We start from the raw sequence: 12,553 nt of genomic DNA on the forward strand, positions 1-12,553 counted from the left end.
GGCAGTATATGCAAAGAATTTCCATGCAAATACTGTTGTTCTATATTGGAAATCAAACTAAAAAGGTATTCAAACAGACCCAAGGATGAACATCCATACCACAGCCCAGATTTTGACTGATTTTTTTCACTTTCAGTCTTCTTCAGTCTGGCTGTATAGAATATTTTTCTTGAAGAATTCTTGAAATCAAAGGAGCTTCTCACTCAGTTAGTGGAAATTATTATTTTGTTTTAAGCTGCTTTTGAAGCTATTGTTATAGAACCATTTGTCATGTTTGTGCTCAGAACAAGACTCAGTGCCAGTGAGAGAAAATGGTCTTTAGAATAGGAAAAAGAGGGAACACACAAACTGAAAAAATTCAGCTAAAAGAATGCAATCTCTTTCAAACTAGTTTTTCATTAATCGCAGTATTTCTTAAGGTCAAAAACAGGCAAGCTGATGTGACTGATTAGCTTGTTTTATTCTGCATAGATGTTTTGATCTGAGTTACACAGAAAAAATGACTTGCTAGATGGCATGCTAATTACATTCAGGAACGTTTCTTATTCAGACTTTTTAAGTAATGAGTACTCATTTAAAGAAATGAGTAAATTTCTCTGTTTACTAGTTCAACAATCTTTTGTGAACATTGTGCTGAAATCATCCCTGTGCCTGGAACACCGTAACAGCCTCTGTTCCAGACACTGTCATCTTAACGTGGAAGAGTTTATACAGCACCTGCTCCTTCCTCTGTCTGGCCTAAAACAACACTACTTTTCCCTTCTTTCCCAGGCTTTAAAATCAATCATCTTAAGAGATGAAATAAATAAGAGCGACCCTTTAACAAGCCCTTGCCTTGCCATTTCTTTGCCTGGAAAAATTAAGAGTTCTTTTCCACAAGGAAACACTGAAAGTGGTGTAATGATGCAGTGAACCTATTCCTTCATGTAAACCCGTAATAGTAGATATACAGGCTGCCTTCAAAACAACCCATTTTCAAGCCAGCATCCTACACAAATGAGCCCACAGGGGAAGGCTTGGGTCCAAACAAGGCCTAATGATGAGAGTCTGTGAGAAGCATTGCCACTTTGGAGAGGCTGAGTTGCTCTGTAATTTTGATTGATTCAAGAAAATATACGGAAGAATTTTAAGCAGAATGTTTTGGAGGAAGGCCATAGCTATGAAAAGCTATTGCTTTTCAGCAATAATATAGGTCCCAGAAGGAGATGGCTGGTTAGGCCATCATGAGACTCCATGTATGCAGTGCTTGGGCAGTGGGCGAGTGCTCCTGACTTTTTGGTGTGCATTTGGTCTGAGACCCTTCAGGCTTCTTTAACAAGGAGAACTGCAGGTCCAGAATAGGATGAGATAACCTGAGGTGTGTTTGATAGCTGCTCTCTGCATGTGTGTTTCAGTTTGTGGATCATGAATAGCTTCCCTGGGGAGAGTGGTAAAGGGTTATGGCCATCCCACTGTAGAGGCTGTGTAGGCACGTACTCCTCCTGCTATAGGTGATGTGGTGGTTTTGTAATGGAGTTTTTTGGGGCTACCATGGAGGGATTTCATGTTTTTGCACCCAACATAGCCCATGTAAGCATGTAGGAATCTGCTCTTTCATGGTAGAACTTACCAGTAGGTGAACTTTACCCTTATGCCATTTTCAGGCTTGCTGACAGTCTGGTCTCACCTGGTCACTGCTAATACAGCCTACACGCTGATCCAGTTTCTCTGAAGCCTTGCAAATCGTGGCTGGCTCTCAGGAGCATTTCTAGGGGAAACTGGGATCTTAAACTGTTTCTATATCCCACAGTGGAAAACAATAGTTTGGAGTATGAGGATAGCTGTCTAGCTAATACCTCCCTGCAGTGGTCTACATCATGACTTGGGCATGCCTGCTCTTGCACATTCAGTGTGTAGGAGCATTCAATATAGAGGAAGTTCATAGTAGCTCAATTTGTAAATCAGGCACCTTCACACAATATGCAATTCCATCAGTCAGCCTTTCTATCTGTACGTTTATCAAACAGCGAGTAAACAAGATTAGGCTACAAGAGAAATTTCCCAGCTATTCTGAGCAGTGCTAAGAAGTAATTCAGCAGATGCAATGATATTTTTCCTCAGAGAAAGGGAAAATGACTTTTCTTTTCATGTCTCCAGCAGAGCTTTTTCCTGGTAGACCAAATGGAGGGCTTTTACCTTGTACCTTGTCTTTCACCTTATGAGCCACCAAAGCTGGTTTATGCAGCTTTTCTCATTACATTAGAGTTTTCCTCTTCTAAAACATGATGCAGTGAGCAGAACTGACAGGACTTGTCTGGGCTCTGTTCTGAATTACAGGATGTAATTGGTATGTCTGTCGCTTAGCTCCACCTGGGTTATTTGAAGCATTACAGGTTTCAGTTCTTACAATTTGTCTAATCTGTTTATTTGGCGATGATATTTCCCCCTCTATTTATACTATTTATAGTATCTTGCTCCTTTTCTTATTCTGGGTGAAAACAAGCGAACAAACAAACCACCAACAAATAGATAATTCATTTGTCAAATAGTGAATAACTTTTTCTCCTGTGAGAGGTCTTTATTTGATGCACTAGTTTTCTCTCTTCTGCACTCAGATGTTACTCTCTGTTGGGATAGTCAACCAAAGAAATTGAGTCATAACAGGAACAGCTGACTTGAAGCTTAAGTAGCTGATGCATACAAACCAGAAAAGATACAGAAGTTGTAGGGCTCCTCCTGTTGTGGGAATGGGACTTTTGTGGCTGTTATTAGTAGGAGTTCAGTATGACAGTCACTTATCTTACAAAAGTGACTTTAAGCTGCCCACAGAGACTTACTTATATTGAAAATCATCAGAAGAAAAGGCGTAATTATATCCCACCAGCATCAGTGCTGAGTGACACTTTGCCAGTAGAGCCAAAAGCTATCTGGGTGATACACACTGACTTGAAGGGTCAGTGCCTCAACAAACCACACGTCTCTCCACATCTGCATCAAACCTGTCATCATGAGTACTTCATTGTTCAATCAGCTCCAAGGGCCTCTTCCCAGCGCCATTATGGGTTATGGTTTATAACCACTCTCCAGCAGCAGTGCAGAAGTTCCCATTCCAACCAGATCAGTTATGGAAATGGATACCGTATAATTTGGTATCCCATCTCATTTAGGATCTACCCTGATTGTAGTTGGCTTTGAATAGGAGTCCACAGGAAAAACACTTTTCACATTTGAAACACGCTGTAAAATGCATTCCTGAGCACTCCCCTTGCTGCTGCCTTTGGACATGCATCCATGGTGCAGTGGGAAGGTGCAGCCATGGGAGATCTGATCTGAATGGGCAGAGCTGGAGCATAGCCATGGCACTGCACTGCTCACAGACCAGGCAAAGAAAGAATTTTGTTAGTGTCTAATTATTGCTTTCGGTTTTGTTCTGTTTTGAAAATCTGGTCTGGAAAAAATTGCCTTTATCTGAGTAACAAATGCTGCAGAGCAGCCTTTTGCTCAGGGGCTAGGCAGACTTTGACTCTTTTCTCTGTTTTTGGGCAATGCTGGCCTCAGATTGCCTTGTTAATTTGTATCTGTAGACAGCTAATTCTCTTACTTTTTAAAGCCATTTGAGTTCTGCTAATGAGACATACTGTATACTGACTTTTTTTTTTTTTGTTTGCTGACCATTACGATACACATAGTTATAGTAATGCGACTTCAGAATATGAAATGTAATTGTTTTTGCTGAGTATAAATACCATCAATACACTGGAAGAGTTTTGCTTTCTGTGCTATGATGAAATGACATTATGCTGCTCTGACATTTACGGGGAAAAAGAACCTCCTTTTTCTATGCTGCATTTGCTGTGTCTTACTGATGTTCTGCTGCAAAATAAAGGTAATAGATGAAAGAACAAGAAAAGTATTTTGATTTTATTTTCTAAGAGACAGAGATACTTGGTATTAGCAGGAGCTTTTGCCTTCGAAGCCAGACTGCATATCAGTTGTTATACAGCTGGAAAATATGCTTGCCATCATGTACAAAGGAAAATTATTAGGCAGGAAAGCTGTGAGATGATGAAGAAGACATTATATTTTTCTTGTGGCATTATGTTTCAAATACATAATTATTGTTTATCCTTAGTAGATATCATCAGTATATACAATTACTGTGTTTACCATCCCTTGACTAATTCTTAAGGTTTAGGGAAGTCAGTGGTAAAACAAATGTTTTTAACATCATATTAATAGAAAACATAATTTGTCAGTCAAAACTTTGATCTTACCAATGCTTGGTACTGTTGTAGTTCTTATCATATGATAAGATATAAGCTGAATATATCTTATATATCGGGCACTAAATGTTAGATGATTCTGGCTGAAAGATGCCTAACAGAGCGTGGTGGATTTCCAAAGCAGAGTGTGCACCAGCTTACATGAGGACATACTTGAAGTTGAAATTTTGTTTTTCTCTTTTTGCAGGGATCCCCAGAATTTGTATCCCCCTGAGGTCAGCAATGCAAAGCTTCAGTATGCTGGTTGGGGTCCAAAAGGGCAACAGCTGGTAAGAGAAAGAACAAGTGTGCAAATGAATTTAGAGACTATACTGCTGTTGATCTGAAGTAAAGACAGAATAATCAGCTCATGACTAGATTCCTGAAATCCATGTGGTAGCTATTAGTATCTTTGTGGAGTTGTTTTCTCATGTAAATTATTTATAAAATTGCCAAATGTATAAATGTACTGCAAATTGTGTCTAAAAATGCAAATAAAGAAGATTTTATGAAAATCCTTTGAGAGGAAGCACCTGCTTCTCCTATTGTTGGGCACAGGACAGATTTATAAAAGAATGTATGAGCTAGTGAGTATATCATTGCTTCACAAGGGTGTCTCCAGGTGTGCAAACTTAGCACTGGGAATATTTCAAATCTAGAACAGATTTGCTCTTAATTTGCCCTGTAGTTGTCTGCAGAATAGACTGAAGTAGAAGTGTGTTTGTAATGGAAATGCTAAGTCATGGCCTGAACCAGTGATTGAGTACCTGGTGGGAAGGCAGGGCCAACCCAGAGGAGCTGAGGTGCATGCAGTGCCCCTGAGTGACCCGAAGGGGTGGAGCCAGGATCCACCCCTTCCCAGACCTCATTTAATGATTGGCAGGGAAGGCAAGGGTAATTTGCTGGAGGTCCCTGCATATCTGAGGCCTTCTGAAGGTAAGCAGATTCTTTCCTTTATTTTGTTGCCTGTGGCTGTTGTATTTGAGCAAATCCTCACTTGCTGCAGCCTAGGACTTTGCTACTCTGCTGTTATTGAGGCACTTTCTATTGCATTAGAGCGTTGAAGAAAGTTTTCAGAGTATGAAACAACAACAATAAGCACTATGAATTGTTGATGTTCTTTCGTATTTCATGCTACCTTTTGTGCTGTAGCAGTCCTGAAATCTCCACTGTTTTCTCTCTTGGCTACTGCTATCTTGGATTTGCTTGTTTTTCACAGCTGGTTGCATCCCCTTGTTTCATTTCCTGGTGTAAATCCCATAGGAAGGCTTTGCATATGCCAGGCAACTTCTATTTTCTGATTTGAATTTTACTACCTCCTCCAAAGTAAAAATAAATAGGAGCTTTAAAATAGCCAAAAAAATCTAGGATCTTTCTCCTGTCCCTAGTACTTTCTTCAGGGATTTCTTTTTCTGTGTTCTTAACTATGTTGTTTTCAAAGTTTGTGATTTTAAAAAACTGCAGTCATTGCTGTCTCTGTATCAGGTTGGAGGAAAAATAACAGGTGTAGGAACAAGAAGGTCTCTCCCTTGCTCCATCAAGAAAATGAGGTTGGAGAGAGTCATTGACCTCCAATCTTGTAGGAATAGAGATAAGGCAATTTTTGCATCTCTGCAAATTGACTTCTGAGAAGCTTATTTTTCCTCACTTCACCCAACTCCGTACCTGAGTTTTGTCCTCTAACCTGTGCCATTTCAACTTCCTTCATCTGCTGCCCGACAGATCCCTGCTGAGCAGGTTGTACCAGGTCACAAGAGGTTGGGATCTGGTACTGACCAAACTCTCATATTCGTCTGTGAGCACCAGTGTGTTCTCATGTTCAGGCTTTTGGTTATTGATAATTTACAATCAGCTGATAACACATGACATTAAGCATTTAGAGAGTGCCTTTAGGGCATAGCAAAAAACAAAAAAAACAAAAAAAAAAAAAAAATTTCTTTACTGTTTTCTAGCTTTTTCTTAAGCCCAACAAACTGAGCTTCACAACATAAATGCACACAATATAACAAAAGCTACATCTGCTAATGGAGAGATAATACTGAGCTGCTTTGCTGATTTTTCTCCAGTTCACGAGTTCCTTTCTTTAGTGTATTTTTAATGAATCTTATATGCTTCAGCACACTGAGTCACAGCACGATACTGATTCATGTTTCTGTTAGTTCTACCAAACTGAGTTGGTATACTTAATTTTCATCTTAAAACAATTTAACTTTTTTCATGCCAAAGATAAGACAACCAACCAATCTACTTACTCTGTTGCCTCTTCTATCAAGGGAATCTAACTATACAGAAAGAAAATATATCAGAAGGGACAAATTATGTGTCCCTGCCTATAGCAGGAAGATTGTAACTAGATGATCTTAAAGGTCCCTTCCAGCTCAAACCATTCTATAGTTCTATATATATAAGAAAATAATATCTATACAGTTCAGAAAAATTAAGCTTTAACTCCCAGCTTCATCATCTTATACTGAAATAACTGATATTACTTTCCACCACTTTTCATTAAGAATACAGTAATATCTTAATTCCCTCATACATACAGTTTGGTAAATATCCCTTCAGTGGGCTGCGTGGCAATTTTTTTTAAAAGTCATTTCAAAGATTCATATGACTCTTGAACTCTATATGAGTCTTGGAAATATTGTGCAACAGCAGATTTCTTCTCGATGTTCCTGTTTTTTGGCTTCTAAATACTTAAATCTATTGGCTTGTAATTCAGCAGCATTCACTATTCCTGCATTGATAATCAGGACAGGAGAAGAGACCCTAATTAGTAGTTTCAAGTGTTACCACATTAACGCACGTGCCTTTTGATCTCTTCCTCACCAGTGAAATACAAGTATGACTGGAGCTTATAAAATAAGCAGGCTTTCATGTGCGCCAATGTAATCTACTCACAGCTAATTATCAGTTGAGAATTGCCAAAGTAAAAGAAGACTTTCTTTAAAAAAAAAAAATCTACAAGTATTATAAATGAGATAAAGAGAATATGAATACTCAGTCTTCTGTATTGACTAATTGAGTTACTCAGAATATAATTTCCAGTGAAGTTTGTTTCTCCTTCTGTGGGGACAACACAGAGTGCAAATGCAGAGAAAAACTGCATTCCTTTCAAGTTTGGTGTAAATATTTGCTGGGTTGTGTTGAAAGAGAAGGCAAGAGAGATAGAAATAACATGTTGGCTCCCCTTAGTCAGAACCAAGCACATCAAGTCCCAGGAAAGGTGGGAGCAAGAGTTGAATGGGTTTACATCACCTTGAAGATACGCCCACTTTTCAGGAAACAGAATGATTTCCCATGGCCATCTCCTGATTCTTGCTTTGCCAATGCAAAGGAGAGGAAGGTGGGAGAGTTTATAGCCCTGCAGCTTTCTATTTCCATTGTATCTTCTGTTTCATCCTTCTAAGGAGAACTTTTGGTCACCGTATCTGACCTCCTGCTTGCTTGCCTAATGATAAAAAAAAAAACAGATCTGCAACAGAAGAATCTGAATAATTTGCATTCTTTTTGGTTTAGAATAAACAGAGGAACTTTCCCAGGAGCAATTTTCTGTTTATCTTCTTTTGTCCCTACTCATTAAATTATATGCCAATTTTTGGATTATAAACTCATCAGAGCATGGTTCTTGACTTCTCAATAGCCTGCAGAATGCCACACATGCTGACAGATCTACATAAATAGCGGCAGATATTGGAACTGAGAAAATTGATGTCAGGAAAGCCTGCACTTCTGGCACCTCGAAAAAATGCTTCTGCCTTTCTCAGATTTCAGCCCAATTCTTAACAAAATAAAAGCCTGACAAAGCTGATGGAAGGATCATGCCCTTACCTGCATTGAGCTTCTCAGTATGGAAGAGGAGCCCTCAACTTCAGTTCAAACATTCTCTAAGTATGGCTGTTATTAATGGGATACTTCTTTGCTTTTGTCCTACCACATGAAACTTCATGTGCCTTTGCAGAGTGAAAAGCACTGTTAAATTTGAATAGCAGTGCAATATATTCACTTTCTGTGCATGTAATTGGCTGTTCAAGGTACTGAAAAAATTCACTGTTACCAAGATATGCTCAGCAGCCCAGTCCTCAGTATGCAGTGGCATCAGCCCTGTGACCTTCAGCGTGTTCCTGGGTGATTTTCAGTGAATGTGCTGTATTTCTCTCAAGCAGCATCAAAGAATGATACTTTGCAGCAATATAAGGATCTTGATGTCATGACAGGACTGCACAAAATGTGTTGTGCTCCACCTTTGCCCTGTTCCATGTATGGTTATCTTGGATTTCTTTTTCTTATCTTGACGCTTGTGACCCAACTGAAATACACTTTTCTCCTTTTGGAGTTTCAGTTCCATCACAAAAAGCATCTTTCGTTAATTGAGCTGACTGGATTGTTTTAATGCTTTCATGCTTTATAGCTTTGCATTTTTAGAATGAGTTTCTGCCTACGTGCAGAGGGATCGCATGAGGTTTCCGTACAATATTTCCCTTAGTATTGTCCGTGCAACTTAGAGTTGCTATCAGCCTGAACTCAGTTCTCATAGAACGTGTGAAAAAGACAGTCTTGGGCTTCTATATTTATCAAAAAAAAAAAAAAAGAGAAAAGCACAGAGTGCAGAGATTTCCTTTGCTGGTTTGCCTGAAGGCTGGGAATGCTTCAGAAGCAAGACCCTCTAGTTCATGTTTTCAGCTGAAGTGTGCAAAGAATCCCAAAGCCCTGAGGTTTTCAGGATGCTTTTGTCTAAGTTACTCCAAAATGAGCACATCTAGGTTCAGAATGTTTGCCTCAAGGACAAGCTTGGGGTGTACGTGGACACTGTTGTCATAAAGCAGGTGCAAGCAGTAGGACTACTCTAATAATGCACAGTGAGTATTTACCTGCATTGCCAACACTGAAGTGCAGCTCACTGGAGTTGTTAAAGTTGTTAAACTCCAGTTGTCAGAGGCAGAAGACTTTCTGCTGTGCTGCTATTTTCCCTTGTGTAATTCCCTGCAACAGTCTGACGGATACTAAGATAACAGTGACACATCAGATGGGGGGGGGGGGGGGGGGGCGGAGAAAGCAGTTCTGCGTGGCTTTAGAGGCAGCAGTTAGAACTCAGAAAATCTCTCTTGTATCCTAGTATTTATTCTTCAGCAAAGAAAAACGTATTTGAGGTTATCCTGGCTGTTCTGTCTTACACTGTTTCCACTATCTTTTTATACTATGTAAGACATGCAAGAAGAAGATCATAATTGCATTTAATTGCTGGATTTTTTTTTTGCCTGCCCTTGCCTTTATTGCAAACCCAGAGAATGGTCAAAATGGGTTCCTCTGGCATTCAGAGCCAAGAAACCTTTTCCAATGTCAACACCTTTGAAGCAGGAGCGCCTTTTATTCTTGCAGATTATACAGCAATCAAGTGTATAATTTGTTCTAAAGTAGTAAAAGTTATGTATCACAGCAGGTGCATTAAGAAATCTCCATTTCAGTGAAATGCAAATGTCAAGGAAAATGAGGAACAAGTCTTTCAGCCTCTGCCATGTTAGGGCTTTGCAGCTGCCCTCAAACAATGAATTACTAATGCTGGTAAACAGCTTGTTGTTATAGGTATTGCTGTCAAAAAAAAAAAAAAGAGCAATGCAATTTAGAGAAATATTGGAGTTCATTTGTATGTAGAACATTTGAATGATTGGTCCTGCCATACAGGGTCACAACCAACTTTGCTTTTTGTTATCAAATAAGTTCAACACCTACCACAATGTCTTCCTAACTAGGATATCTCGATGCAAAATGCTGGTTAAGTGATGACACCTGAAACTAAAATGGTGTGACTCCTTTAATTAACAGGTTGTTCCTTGCAGGAATTCTTGTCTATCATGCCAGCTTAGTTCCAGGCAGAATGTCTACACAGATAGCAAGTGAGGAAGATTTCCACAGGAGGTACTGAGTCATTTGTTATTGTTTGAATCCAGTAGGGCCTGTGAACTGCTGAGTGTATAATTGCTGCAGGTCTATTTGTTTCCACTATTATTTCACAGATTTTTTTACATCGTTGTTTTTAAGCTGCGCCACTTCTCTCAGTTCTTATTTTTACAATGGCATCTGAATCAATATTTAACTGTGATCTGCTGTACGTAATTATTCTGGCTTGGTTATCTTTGTTGCAAGGAAGAACACGTTTGTTCCTTTTTAATCCCTGTGTATGCCCAATTCACAGTTAAAGGACAGCTTTTTGCATGGCTCCCATGTTCTGGGAAAAGCAAGAGTTACAGAATAACCTTTGCTTCATCCCCTTTCCCAGTGCCAAAATCTTTAGGAAATCTGCAGTGAGATATATTTTATGGAGACACACATGCGCCCGCACACACACTCTGAATATGGGGACAGTTTGCTGTAGTTAAAGATTACCGTTCCCCTCTTCTCCTTTTTAATCAGTGGACACCACTGAAAAGGTGTTGTGCTAGTTTGTGAGCTCTGCTGAGCTATGGTTCTGTCCCTTTCCATTTCAACGTTCTTGGTGCTGCATTTTCACCAATGACAAAAGAATATGACATTTAAGACAAGAGAAAATGTTTCAATAGTCATTACTGGCAGAAGTTATGGGTACTATAAATAACATGTTGGCCACTTGGTGGACATGAAGGATCTCAAAGAAAAAATTAAATAAATTGATTTGCCATAGAAGTTCTACCAATAAATCAGAGAAAAATCTGCTTCTCTTACATGTAAATGTGAAAGCCATACAATGACCTACTACTGAGGGCATTTCCCCTGGAGGCCACCACTGACATAGACTTATTCCATGACTTCATAGCCATTACTTTGTTTTCTGTTTTAGTAACAGTATGAAGATGGCAATATATTCCTCCCTCCCGATGGACTTACAAGATTAAAACATTAATTATTGTGGACACACATGCATGAGTATGTACCTAACAGAAATGGATGTGTTGATGGATCTGCTATGCTTAGAGTGTTTTCTTTTTTAATCACAGAGCAATTCACTATCTTGTTGCACTATTGGACAAGTATTGAGTTTATTATGTTACTGCAGCTCGTTTTGTGCTTCTGCAATTGCACAAAAGCACAAAATTCCTGATAGTAAAACACTAGCACAGGTTCAGTTCCACTGAAAACAGTTCCCTCCTTGAGATCTAAAATGTTGATGTTGCTTTACTTTGCTTGAGTCTGCGTGTGTTTCTGGCATCCTGTTAGCTGTGATTTGTAGATGCAATCCATCGAAATTATAAATCTCTTTTTACTTTGTAAAGAAGCAGTCATAAGTAAAAGTATGCTTTAGGACAGAGCAAGCGGTCTCTTAAGTTTGCGCTGCCTAGACTGCTTGCACTGTGGAGCAGCTCACCTTTGTTTGTGTTGGTGATCTCACCTTCCCCAGACACTTGTCTGATGCATGAAAAAGCTTCTAGAACAATTCTGTTAGGCCTTCTAGTATGTGCTGCTCAGCTCCTGGAATAAATGCAGATGGTTTTTATGCCATACTAAACATTATATGAAAGAGGCATATTATGCTGTGTAAGGACATTGGGTACCTGGAGGAACCCAGCTGCCTGTTTCTTTATGCTGGCGAGTAATCCATGTGCCCTCCTTAGCCAGATATTCATTCTATAACACGGTAAAATAGTTAAAATGAAACACTGTATCATCTCATATTAAATAATCTAATTTATAGTGAAGCCCTACATAACCATCAGTGATATTAGGTTACAGAATACAAGATAATCCATCAAGCAGAACTTAAAAGCATAAAAAAAAGTTCCATACTAAATGGTACATTTACTGATATGTACTTTAATACAACAAGGCAGCTATAAATTAAAATAACTCCATTAGAATCCAGGGCAAAGAATTCCAAGCGGACGTGGTTCTCTTTGTCGGTGTGAAATAAATGCTCTTTCTTCCCTGAAGAACAAAAAATAGGACAGCATATTTTCCTTAAAACATCTATTTTAACGTCTTCCAACCCATAATAATTGCTTATTTGGCCAGACTCTAGCAGATTCTAGGTGTAATTAGGATCTGTACATGTTATGGACTAGCCTGCTCACAGAGTGTAAATGCAAATAAACTGTGTTTGTAATGGTGCAATGTCAAAAATGTAAAGAGGCTTGTAGAAACCTGAGAAGAATATTAATGTAGTTAAGGACTTAAGCTGGAAGAATTGAGACAAAAATCTCTTCTGTGCCCAGTTTAAAAAAAAAAAAACAAAAACAAAAACAGAATGTGTCTCTAGATCATAGAATTCAGTCATTGCTCCTGTAGTTTATTGAATGGGACTTCATCTAGCATTCCAGTTTGGGGTAGTTTTAAAGACTATA

At 39.0% G+C, this 12,553-nt stretch overlaps 1 protein-coding gene across 3 annotated transcripts in view; it reads left to right on the forward strand.

Annotated features, from left to right (window-relative positions):
* Positions 1-12,553, forward strand: part of DPP6 (dipeptidyl peptidase like 6) — a 461,031-nt gene that overhangs the window by 360,660 nt on the left and 87,818 nt on the right. For all 3 annotated transcript variants that reach the window (XM_021388076.1, XM_021388074.1, XM_021388075.1), the window contains exon 7: positions 4,450-4,531. In XM_021388076.1, the coding sequence (XP_021243751.1) occupies positions 4,450-4,531 (82 nt within the window). The remainder of the gene's footprint in view (positions 1-4,449; positions 4,532-12,553) is intronic.

This window comes from Numida meleagris, chromosome 2, assembly GCF_002078875.1.
Source record: "Numida meleagris isolate 19003 breed g44 Domestic line chromosome 2, NumMel1.0, whole genome shotgun sequence".
NCBI classification, from domain to species: domain Eukaryota; kingdom Metazoa; phylum Chordata; class Aves; order Galliformes; family Numididae; genus Numida; species Numida meleagris.